The sequence below is a fragment of the Carassius auratus genome, chromosome 34, assembly GCF_003368295.1.
Source record: "Carassius auratus strain Wakin chromosome 34, ASM336829v1, whole genome shotgun sequence".
In the NCBI taxonomy this organism is placed as follows: domain Eukaryota; kingdom Metazoa; phylum Chordata; class Actinopteri; order Cypriniformes; family Cyprinidae; genus Carassius; species Carassius auratus.
The window spans coordinates 18,711,309-18,724,382 of NC_039276.1; the positions used below are offsets into that span (position 1 = coordinate 18,711,309).

At 35.3% G+C, this 13,074-nt stretch overlaps 1 protein-coding gene across 1 annotated transcript in view; it reads right to left on the reverse strand.

Moving 5' to 3' along the window:
* Positions 1-211: 211 nt before the first annotated feature.
* The window catches only part of LOC113053445 (prostaglandin F2 receptor negative regulator-like), a 28,828-nt gene continuing 15,965 nt past the window's right edge, over positions 212-13,074 (reverse strand). The window contains exons 6-8 of the mRNA XM_026218463.1: positions 12,086-12,193; positions 7,455-7,754; positions 212-2,826 (exon numbers count right to left, since the gene is read on the reverse strand). Coding sequence (XP_026074248.1) covers positions 2,660-2,826; positions 7,455-7,754; positions 12,086-12,193 — 575 coding nt within the window. The 3' untranslated portion in view covers positions 212-2,659. The remainder of the gene's footprint in view (positions 2,827-7,454; positions 7,755-12,085; positions 12,194-13,074) is intronic.

The window sequence follows — 13,074 nt, forward strand, 5'->3', positions numbered from 1 at the left end:
AGCTGTTCTTACCCATTCAAGCGCAGCCAACAGTGCATTTTTGGTCTGGGGTGAAGTCAAAGCCAATGATGTACAAGACAAGAAAACAGCCTTCTCAGACTGTCCAGTGTGTTAAAGGCACAGCAAACCCACTGGTTCGAATGAAGGACAGCGATGAATGCCTAAACATGCAAATAAGGAAAATGAAACCACCTCAGTATAACAGCAAGACTCAGTGCCAACGGTCAAGACCTCTCAAGTCAAGACTGTTTATTTGACTTTTGGGAGTTTAAAAATGTGTTAAGAATTAGTTCAGATGCTCTAGAAATAAATTTTGCCTGACATCACACAAAAAAGATGACTACGAACCTTCATAAGCATTCACAAAAGCAGACAGGAAATCCAATGTTGGGAGCTGTCGAGTGAGATACAATGAAGTAATTTAGTATCGAACATTAATGCTTTAGAGGACAGGAGGTAGAACAAATATAAAAAGAAAATCTCTAGGACAATTTAGATTTCAACAATGGGCCCTACTCAATATCTTCTGAACAAAACTTAACAGAGGAAACATAGGAAATAAAGCTTAAATCAAACACTTTACAAATTAAAGTTTCAAATATCAGTATTTGTGTAATTGACAAAGACAGAAAAATACAGCATTAATAAATAGTTGCATGAGAGAACTTCAAAGTTCAAAGTTGTCTGTATATAAACAATGATCTTCCACTATTCTAATAGTCTTCAGAAGATGAACCTCATAGGCTATGAGTCACAGCTAATAGCGCCTATAAGAAACATTCTCTTCAAACAGACCAGATGAAAGGGGAAGATTATGTGTATAACTTACAATTTCAGAACGAAAATTATATGGACTATATAAAAAAAAAAAAAAAAAAAAAAGGACTAAAAGAACTCCATGAGGACTTTTCAAAACATTTCCATTTGTGTTTTCCAGAAGAAAGACAGAGGTTTGAAATGACAAGAAAGTAAATAAATGACCAACTTTCATTTTTGATCAAGCTATCACTTAAAGCAATTTTTCTCACCCAGGAGAATTCAGTACTTAAGAACTCATTAGTATATTATATGTGTATTAAAATATTCTGAATTAAAATGGTTAATAATAATAATAATAATAATAAAAAACAAGGTTAATATTGAAATTTCTATTTTATCTTTTTAAAAAGTTAAATAATATATAAGTTTAATAATAATAATAATAAAAAAAAGACAAGCATTTCCCAGGGATTCTCGTCAGATTTGGGATAAACCGAAATCTCAAGTCAACAATGTTATACTTTTTTATTTATTTATTGAGAAATATATTTTTTGTTTGTTTGCCATTAAGAACTAGAGTGAGTCAGTCATTGAATAACAAAACAAATATATACATTGCCTCTTAAAAAAAAAAAAAAAATACAAAAAAAATAGAGAGATGGTAAAAGCACATAAAATTTCACACAGCTAAAAAATAAAATAACAAAAAATTTTAAAAAGAAAAACATCCAGTTATTAATATACAAAAATTAACTAAAGTAAAACATGAAATTCTTTTTGAAATCTGTCTATAAATGTGGCTCTGTATAGCTCTCTCACTCTGAGTGACACCACCTCTCGCACACACCAACTGCTTCCTTTCTCAGAAAACACTTATCTGCCCACATTGTGAATAAAGAGCATTTGTACTAAAGGATCTACTACAATCATGTCAGAGCTGGTCAGTTCTGTCAATATCGGCATAATGAGTGCATTCTGACGAGAAGAAGAAGAAAATGCAAGTTCAGGAAACTGAGATGGATATTGGCATTCCTCACTGTTTTTGGGCAGGAAAGAGCAAGTGAGGAATGAGTTAATACAGTGTGGATATCAGTTATCAGGGCCTTTGAAATTCCTCTAACCAGACAAGAAATCTTTAAGGTAGGCTGCTCACAGCCAAGCCACAGACTGATAGCCTGTTAGGTCTGTTCCCTCTAGTGGTCACTTCTGGAGCCCAGAATAATGCAGTGCAGCCTTGAACCCATCCATCAAACTTTTCCTTTAGCCTGTGGATCAACATTATGCTTTACCACAGAGAGAAAAGTTCACTCATTTTAGGTTCCCCACTGTTGTTGGCATAACTCTGACAGGCAGGCGGGGATGGGGGGGGGGGGGGGGGGGGGGGCAACAGACGTCTGGAGACAATGTGACAAAAAAAGCCTATGGGACGGCAATGGTTTAAAAGGTGAGTCTAAAACTGGAGTTTCTGTCACAGTCATAACTGACAGGTTCTTGGCTCTTTCATAAGAGTCCTTCCGATTAATTGCTATAAAATAATTATCATCAAATGTATAAAAAGTGTACCATTGCTGGTTTGGCCATTGTGCAGTCTCAAGTTTGTACTAAAGAAAATATTTAATTCCTAGTGCTCTCATCCTATCAGCAGTCAGGATGTGTAGAGGAAAAAAATTTTTTTGGATTGGGCCATCAGTGCTCTATTCCTGAGAATAATAAGTGTATTGCTCCCAAGGAGGAATATGGAGCACTCAACTAGAGTGGCTCAATCCTCAGAGTGCATATAAACAGGTTCTTCATCTCTCGTTAAGCAATGTGCATATCCACATTGTGTCCCAAAGCATAATATATGAAGTCGGTTGAAGTAGATTTGGGCAGGGTCACAGTGGTGCAAAGGGGGACTTGTTTAATCCATCTCCAGGTCCACAAGATTTTTGCGGGGACGGGGTACGTGCATGGGGTTCCTGGAGAAACAGCAGTGGGCGACAGCAAGACCCAGCAGCACTGAGAGAATACCAGCGATCACAGCAGCAGTCAAACCATATCCCACCGGCATCTTCAAAGATTCCCACACTGTAGAGTAACAAACAGGATCATTACTGTCAATCACAACATTTCATAACAACACCACATATGAGAAAAATAAAAGCTATGGAAGCAGAGTTTGGGAGGAGCAATTGAGGATGTTTTTGTCTTTGCTAACAACAAGTCATTAGTTCCTCACATGCAAAAGCAAAAAAACTGCAGGAACTCTTTAGAAATCTCCATCCCCAGATAGTCCTCCCAAGTTTGTTTATTGGTAGATACTGTGGAAACCTTTATGAAATGTTTTAGTGGCCGATCTTTCTCCTGATCTTGAAGACCTTGACCTTGATCTTGATCTTTCTAGTGATCTTGAAGACCTTGATTATCTGGTTCAGGTGTGTTTAATTACAACTTAGGCTAAAGTCTGCTGAAGGTGGCCCTCCAGAAGCAGGACTGGACACTCTTGGTCTATACACTATTGCCCTGTCCAAATACCACCAAATACACCATTAGATATTACATATAATTTGGTAGCAAAACAAAGTGTTGCATGTTTTATTGGTGTAAAGTATATTCATTTAGTACAACATTTGCCACTTATTTGTATCACTTAATTAGAAGCAGCACAATTACTAAACAGTGTAATCTGTAACAGGGACTACTGAACAGGCATTTAGTATGGAGGAATTATTGAGTCAGATTATAAACTAAAAGTCTTAAACCAAAACTAAAAATCTAAATTTGAAACTTAATGTCCAAGTCGAAAATTAATTTGGTATTTAGGATAGGGCATTTGGTATTTAGGATTGGGCATTTTCTATTTAGGGTTGGGCATGTGGTCATTTAGCCATTTAGGATTTAGGATTGGGCATTTAATCATTTAGCCATTTAGGATTGAGGATTGGGCATTTGAAGAATACTGGAGGCTGGGTTTGAAATGGCTGGGCAGAGGCAACTTATGGACAGCAGAGGGAGCTCCCAGTGTTAAGGAGTGCACTGTAATGAAAGTAATGTAATTGTAATGTAATTCTGTTTCTGTAATGAAACAGAGCGAGTGAGCAGCTTGAGCGAGGACTGTGTGATAACTTCAATTTAACGACAGCTTTGTAACATTTGTGGCCTCAAACACAAAGTCACCAGTGAAAGAAGGGCTATCTGTCTGACGATGAGAAAGCAGCAGACAGTGCAGCAGGTAAGATGCTAACATTAGCTACTAGTTATATAAGCTGATATTGCTAACATGCTTTAGGAGGGTATTATTATATTGGGACATGCTGTTTTGTTTTTTAAACTGTGGTTAACCCCTCTGACATTAGTAGATACACTCCTTTCACATTGCCACTAGATGGTCTTGTATGTATCTGGTTTTTTTTGTTGTTGTTGCTATATAGCCTATATATATTTTATAAAGATTGTAAGAGAAAATAAATTAGGCTTGTTCAAAGTACTGTGAGAGCGATTCAAAAGCATAAGGAGCGTCTACTCTCTTTGATGTCATATGTTGTGTGTGTATGTATATACTCAGACCGGCCCGTCTGGCACCAACAACCATGCCACGCTCAAAATTGCTTAAATCACCTTTCTTTCCCATTCTGACATTCAGTTTGGAGTTCAGGAGATTGTCTTGACCAGGACCACACACCTAAATGCATTGAAGCAACTGCCATGTGATTGGTTGATTAGATAATTGCATTAATGTGAAATTGAACAGGTGTTCCTAATAATCCTTTAGGTGAGTATATATATATATATATATATATATATATATATATATATATATATATATATATATATACATACATACACACACAACATATGACATCAAAGAGAGTAGACACTCCTTATGCATATGAATCGCTCTCGCAGTACTTTAATGTCATAAACCGATCAGTCTTTCAGTGTGCAGCGCCGGTTCAAGTCAAACAAGTGTAATTTATTTTCTCTTATAATCTTTATAAAGTATATATAGGCTATATAGCAAAAAAACAAACAAAAAAAAAAAACAAAAAAAAAAACAACCAAACAAAAAAAAAAACAAACAAGACCATCTAGTGGCAATGTGAAAGGAGTGTATCTACTAATGTCAGAGGGGTTAACCACAGTTTAAAAAACAAAACAGCATGTCCCAATATAATAATACCCTCCTAAAGCATGTTAGCAATATCAGCTTATATAACTAGTAGCTAATGTTAGCATCTTACCTGCTGCACTGTCTGCTGCTTTCTCGTCGTCAGACAGATAGCCCTTCTTTCACTGGTGACTTTGTGTTTGAGGCCACAAATGTTACAAAGCTGTCGTTAAGTTGAAGTTATCACACAGTCCTCGCTCAAGCCGCTCACTCGCTCGGTTTCATTACAGAAACAGAATTACATTACAATTACATTACTTTCATTACAGTGTGCTCCTTAGCACTGGGAGCTCCCTCTGCTGTCCATAAGTTGCCTCTGCCCAGCCATTTCAAACCCAGCCTCCAGTATTTGGGCCACGCCTCCTAATTTGCATACACTCCTCAATCCTCAAATGCTCAATCCTCAATCCCCAAGTGCCCAATCCTAAATCCTAAATGGCTAAATGCCCAAATGCCCAATCCTAAATACCAAATTAATTTTCGACCTGGACTTTACGTTTCAAATTTAGATTTTTGGTTTTGGTTTAAGACTTTTAGTTTTAGACTTTTAGTTTATAATCTGACCCAATAAACCCTACATAATTTAGAAGTTAATTTTAAATTCAAAATATTGAAAATAAAAACAAAGCTCAGCAAACATTTGCACACACTTGTGGTCTTGATGCTCACTTGAACACAAGAAATACATCATAGAAGTGGTCAAGTACAAAAACTGCATAGGTGGGCATTTGGACAGGGCACATATTAGACTTGTGCCGGTATTCGGTAATGCGATATATTGCAGTGATTAATATGCACGATATTGTTATTGTGGGCACTTCTAAATACCGTGAATAAATATACATTACCGATTATTTAGAATTTGGAATGCATTTTAAGAATACTATTCCCATCAGCTGCTTAAAATGCACAACAACGCTGTATGCTGCTTGAAAGAGCGCGTGTGCTCTGATGTGAACAAACGCGCATGAGAAGCACATGGAGAAACACGTCGGAGTCGCGCTGAATGAAAGCACATTCACTCTCTGACAGAAGATGGCGCTAAATGCAGCCCTTACCCTGTCCTGTACACAAAAAAATTATCTTAAATAACCATTCAGATTGGTGTTTTCCCTATGGTGTTTATTACAGAGCCACCTACTGAACTATTTAGACTTAATCGGCTATTTATCTTCAAACATTCATTCTTTTCTTTTTTTTTTATCTGGAATACAAATGCCCTAGATATTCTCTGAAAGTGTTTTGATCCATTATTTTATCATTCACACTTTACATTATGGCTTCATTAGTTAACTTAAACTGCCAATGAATAAATTATTAACATTCATTAATCTTAGGTATTCCAATATTGAATAACACTGTCAAAATTGAAAGTTGCAACTGTGTTATTTAATGAGCTAACATGAACTAAGACTTGTATTTTTTAACAAAGATTAATAACATCTATAGTAAATGTAGCTATTGCTCATTGTTTAGCTGTGCATTTATTGAATGAGCACTATGCGATGTCCAAACTGATTACACTATATTTTATATATTGCACTGATTTTTATGTAAAATCATTTTCTATTTTTAAACTGTCTTATATTCATTTTAAGTCAATTTTTAAATAATTTTCATTTTCAAGTTCTTAAATTGCTTTTTATTTTTGTGATTATTTTTCTTCATGACTTTTTTTTTTATTTCTTTTTGAATTACCATTGTGTTTGAAATGTGCTATATAAATAAACTTGCCTTGCCTTGAATGTTAATGCATCAACTAAGGTTAACTAATGAGGTCTTATTGTAAAGTGATACCTATTGGTTTTTATAGTTCTTTTGCACTTTAATGTGTAAAATATTTAACTTTTCTATATTTTTCTGTATTGCTTTGTTTTAAATGTTTAGTTTTTTTGTTATAAGAAAAAAAGTTATTTAACCTGTTATACTGTATTATGGTATTATGACCACTTTTTTTAAAACAAAATTGCAATATCGTGATAATACTGTAAACCGTGATAAAAGCATTATCAATTAACCGCAACAGGAAAATTTTATACATATACATAATTTGAGATATATATATGTATATATATGTAGATATATATATATATATATATATATATATATATATATATATATATATATATATATATGTATATATATATATATATAGATAGAGAGAGAGAGAGAGAGAGAGAGAGAGAGAGAGAGAGAGAGAGAGACTCTAATAGAGATCAAGGTGGATAAAGTGGGAATGTCTCAATTAGAGCGGATGCAACAGGCCAGTGGGTCTAAAGCAGGGGTCTCCAATCCTGCCACCATCATGCAGACTTAAGTACCAACCCTGCTCTAACACACCTGCCTGTAATTATCAAGCCCTGAACACATGGTTTAGGGGGTTCAGGTGTGTTTAAATGGGGTTGGAGCTGACATTTACAGGACAGTTGCTCTCCAGAAGCAGGCTTGGAAGCCCCTGTTGTAACAAGTTTTTCCAGGCTTGCTATCTTTTTCAAGTGTATTTGGAACTGAAACAATTCCCATCTGTAGACACAACCCGGATTCTTACATTCTAGTTTGATGGATAGAAATGATGAAGTGGAGGTGAGGTCCTTCTCTTTGTTCCAGGCTCCAGTAGCACGGGACAGGAGCCAGGGTGTGGCAGAGCAGTAGTATTCTCCCACATCTCGATCCTGAATCTTGTGCAAGCTGAGGATAAACGTGTTCTGGTCGATGCGCTCCAGACTGGTGTCATTGGAGCCGGTTTTCTTTACCACTCCCCAGCGGTCCATACTGATGAGAGGTTGGACTCCGTTATCTACAGCCCAGGCTGTTTTCTGGAACCAGCGCACTTCAAACATCATCTCACCTGTGAGACAGACAGAGTAAAGCTAATTATTTAAGTCAACATGGAATCAAAATTGACATTTTAAACCTATTCTGTTTCACAAGCTAGTTTTATCCTCTTCTGTTTCACAAGTGTGATCAAAGTGTTGCTCTACACTATATGTAACTATATATCTGGTTTCACTTACAAATATGTCAGATTATAGAAGGAAAATGGGTGGTATTCTACACTGACTTTATTCGTGAGAGCTAACTCCAGGTGAAAGCATAGGTGGAGTCAATACGATTGTTCATAGGTGTCCTGTTGCAATGCTCCAAACAGCCATGCTGTTGCTGCAGCTTTTTCAAGCAAGTGTGTGCTATAACCACAAGGGTATTCAAGTAGTGTATGGAAAGAAAACAAAGCTAAACAGTGTCTTTCAAGTGGTTCAATACCATATACACTCCCTGATGATCCAGAGTGAGGCAGCAGCAGTCAGACAGACTCAAGCAGGCCTCTACACGCCGTCCTCTCTGCTATGTGTGGAATCTCAATGAAGGCCATTGGGTAATCAGAAACTGACAACCATGAGCGCAGCACAAACCCACCACAGTATACCACAGCATTCTGCTACTCATCAAGTAAAAACCAAGCCTAGATATGACAGAATCCCACGTGAACAGCAAACAACTTATGATTATTGATCCTATAATTGATCCTCAAATTTACTCACGAGTTTGAGACATTTTAATTGTTCACATTTGCAGAATTGTTTTAATTATATTTAGAAAATTCTACACTATATATAGATATGATCTGACATAGCTTAAGTTTTTTTTTCCTCATAATTTCAAACAATTAAAATATAACTATTACTTTTTAATATATATGTATATATAAACATTTAAGTATACATACACATACCTTTTAAAAGTCTGGGGTGCTTAAGATTTTATACATGTAAATTAAAAATTAAGTGTCTTAGGCTCATCAATGCTGCATTTATTTGAGCAAAAATAGTTATTGTGAAATATTACTACAATTTCAAATAACAGTTTTCTGTGTTATATATATATATATATATATATATATATATATATATATATATATATATATATATATATATATATATATACACACACACATACATATATATATAACGTTTCTGCCTGCTCTATTATACAGTAATCAATTACCTTACAAATAGATCTTTAAATTAGATTTAAGATCTATTCCAACCATGATGATTACTAATGGGAAATTAAGGAAAGGCTTTGACACTGTGGACCTGATTACATTTACATACATATATCCTTTCATCAGTGGATGAGGAATGACAGGTCCTGACTAGCACACACTTCCGAACGCCACCCATAAAGGATGAGTTTACTGTTCCTCACATTTGCTGGATGGTTGTCTTTTCTACATTTAAGCTGTCTGTAGTGACTAATAACTGAACTGTACTGCCTAATGATGACATCTACAGCTGCAGGACAACATGAACTATGAGAGAGAAATGCATCAAAGCCTAATAAAGGGGTCCACAAACTACCCAAATGTATATTTTAGGGGACCAATTAGAGGACTACGAAATAAAAGCCTTGATATGATAGTCATGATGTTCGATGCTGAACAACCACAGCTATTAATATTATCATCTAATTCATAAAATAAAAATAAAGAATAAAAGATTAAGTAAAAAATCAAAGATGGGCCAGATTTGGTTGATCTTTGTTTCGTAGCATGCTCACACAAAATTACTATTATGGTGGTATTTACCATACATCAAAATACATTTCCCCAGTGAAAAAAGCTATTATTATTATTATTAGTGAAAATATATTTTACAATGTTTGTTTAAAATGGTCTCCCAAAGGAATGCCTAATATACTTTTTGTTTTTAGCTATTTTAAGAGATTTTCTTTCTTTTTTTTTTTCTTTTTTTTTTCCTTCATAGCATCCAAAATGGTTTTTGTAGGACAGTATGTATTGGATGCTGTTAAATTTCACAGGAGTTTGGGAGCTGTTTTCTATGAACCTGAGTTCAAATTGAGCTTAAGGGAGCAACACTACTCTTATTCTCAACCATTTTGAACAACAACTAAGCCAAAATTAGCCACAAAACAAGTAAATGTTCATTCTGCTCTAACCGAGCGCAGAATAAAAGAAGAAACCCTCTCAGAACTCCTGAGCTTTGGGCTCTCACTGTACTCATGGGTACTTTCATCTTCCGGCCTTCCGCTACCTTTCTTTCAGCTGAAGAACATGTTCTTGGCTGCATTACTTCAGTACATTAGTCAGCCTGTGTGCAAGAACAAGCAATGCAGACATTAAGATTTATGAATTTAATTAAAAATTAAACATTGTAATGTGATTTCACAATACAATTCTGTAAAGGAGCAGTTCACCCAAATGTAGGTGAACATCTCATTCCAAACTCATGTTATACTTTTTTTGTAGTTTTTTCTTCAGTGGAACACAAAAGTAATTCTTTGCATGGCTCGTGGGAGATTATTCACCCAAAAGTGAATATTCTGCCATCATTCACTCACTCCCATGTTGTTTCAAAACTGTAAATCTTTATTTATTCTGCGAGACATAAAGGATGATAAACAGTGTTCAATGTTCCATTGACAGGGGAAGTCAATGGGCTTGTTTGCTTCCCAATGCTTTGGAACAACATGAGCGTGAGTAAATGATGACAGACTTTTCATTTACGGGTGAGACTGTCTCTTCTACTTCCTTTTTGTTTCTCAATCAAAACGTATTGTGTGACCTTAGAAGCTTTGGAATACAGTGAATGAGCTGTGTGGAAAATATGACATCAAACAGGATTAGAAAGACATGGGGGTGAGTAAATGATGACTGAATTTTCATTCTTAGGTTAACTATGCTTTTAATAGACTAATCCTCAGAGACCGTATTAGTGTGTAGTATCAGTCTACTGCCGCTTGACTCCCTGAGGATTAGGGTGATAATCTTTTAAAAACCTAACAATAAAACCAGTACAAAAACTGCTCTCGTTTCTCTATAGGGTATATTGAAAAGAGCAGCGGGAACATTGTGCTGATATGTATCTATGAATACAGCATGTGTGTGCTTGCCTGTGGCTACAGACCGATGAGGAAGGAACGTTGTACATGTTTTATTCTGAGTTTTGCCCAACATTCAACCACAGTATTGCAACATTTCTGACTGATACGATCACAGCAGGCTGAGCAGGCAACCCGCAGCTCTGTATCAGGAACAAAAGTAAACATCCAACAACTCCTGTAGGCAGCAAAATTACAGTTTCATTTTGTGACGTGACAATACTCAACCGCCAAGAAATAAGTCTGCCCACACCAAATCATATTTTTACATCCATTCTACAGATTTTCACCAAAAAAATTTTACTTTGTTGACTACTGACTGTTTCGAATGCAATGTTAATGCACTTTTATAAGAGTGCTAAAGGCTCTTTATGAAGACGATTCAATTTCCTACTTCACATAACTGGGCAAACAGTAATTATGAGTAACTATCAAGCAACAGGAATGCAAGGAAAAGACGCTTTGTCACTCCAATGCAGGATGTGACTCAGGGGGTAAAGTTCAGGTGATAATTTCCAACCGCCTCTGATTAGTTTATAATATCAACTGTGAATAACTTTTAAAACACACCTACAAAACATGAAGAACAGCATGTGACTGAAGAAAAAGGGAGGAGGATAAAGAAAGGGGGGTAATTAGGTGCTGGTAATCAAACTGAATGTAGATGCCTTAAGTTATATATGGATATTGATATTGATATTAAAACATGCCATCCAGAGAGCTTACAAGGTCAGGGTGGATTAAGGCAAAAAAAAAAAAAAAAAAGACACTAAAATAACTGGTGAAAAGCTAGTGTTTTACAAAAAACCTTTAAATAATTAAAATACCTAAGAAAGCACTCAGTTACTTCTGAGATTCTGTTCCTTTTATACATCAAAGCTTTAAGACATACAATGAACTGGGGGATATAAGTTCACTGTGGATAAGTTCACACAGTCTGTCAGGAACAGGTCCAATATTTATCTCAAAATACAAATCTGTACAGTAAAATCGAATTCTCATTACTTCAATGTGTCCAAAAATAAAGATACAGTGATACTAAAAAAAAGTATTTGGACATAAACCCCAATTAAAATGAATGAATTTCAGTGGATTAAACACCAAACTAAATCATATTTGATGTAAAACAGACAGGCAAAAGGTTTCACAAGAAGAAGTTTGAGAGGTTTGAAATGATAAATGCCATTTACTTTGATCTTTTTTGTTCATTTTAAACTTTCTAAAAACTCTATATTCTATAAATTGTATTTATACAAAATATATAGACAAAACAGTACTTGCCAGTGTTATGAGAAGTGTCCAGGATGGATATGACACACTTCATGTGAACTTTGTCCCCCGGTAACACATTGTTTGCTTCCGAATGAAGGGATATGTTGAAAACTGGACCTGCGTGACAAATAGACATTTAATGTTTAAAAAAAATAAAAATAAAATAATAATTCTTCTTCCTTTCGTTTTAATTTATACACTAACAGTAAGAAAGAGTGTCTATGTGTGAGAGAGAGAGGGGGGGGGGGGAGACAGAGAGAGAGAGAGAGAGAGAGAGAGAGAGAGAGAGAGGGACTCCCAAAACCTATTGATCTTGCCTTGCTATCTTCGGCCTAAATAGGCAGGTTTCTTTTAACCTGATAACTGTCACTCACGTTTTTGAAGATAGACTTGAATGTGCATGATACAAACCTAAATTTTTATATTTCATGACTGAAAACATTTTGTAACATGATTTTGATGTACCATTTACATGGTAATGCAATGTCTGATTTTAAAATGGGTTTTGAAGGATGAATTTTGAGATTTTATGTTTTCAAGTGATATATAACTTCTGATGATTTCTAAAATGTGATAGAGAAAAAGGCAACGAGGAAGTCTTTTTTTTAAACAAAGGTCAAAGCTCCTTTTGTAATGTAGATTTCTGAGGGTGCACTCTTGTCATAAATTAATCTATTACTTTTCCTACATAATTTTTGACAAAAAATATTGGTAAAATATATATTTGGGAGTCTTAGACCTTTCCAACTATATATAGTTTGTCAAGATTAGATTAGATTTAATTGTAATATAGTATAGTCAACGTAGGTGTCCCGTATACGGAACGGGGTAACATTTAACAGGTTAAGGCAGCATCCTAACAGAAATTGAACCTCAATAGTGACCGATGTGTATAACTCTACACAGTGAACAACTCTATATGCTACAAAATTGAGAATGCTTCTTGAATTGATTACAAAAGTTTGCCGTTAGCATATTACTAAGCTAGTGCATATTAT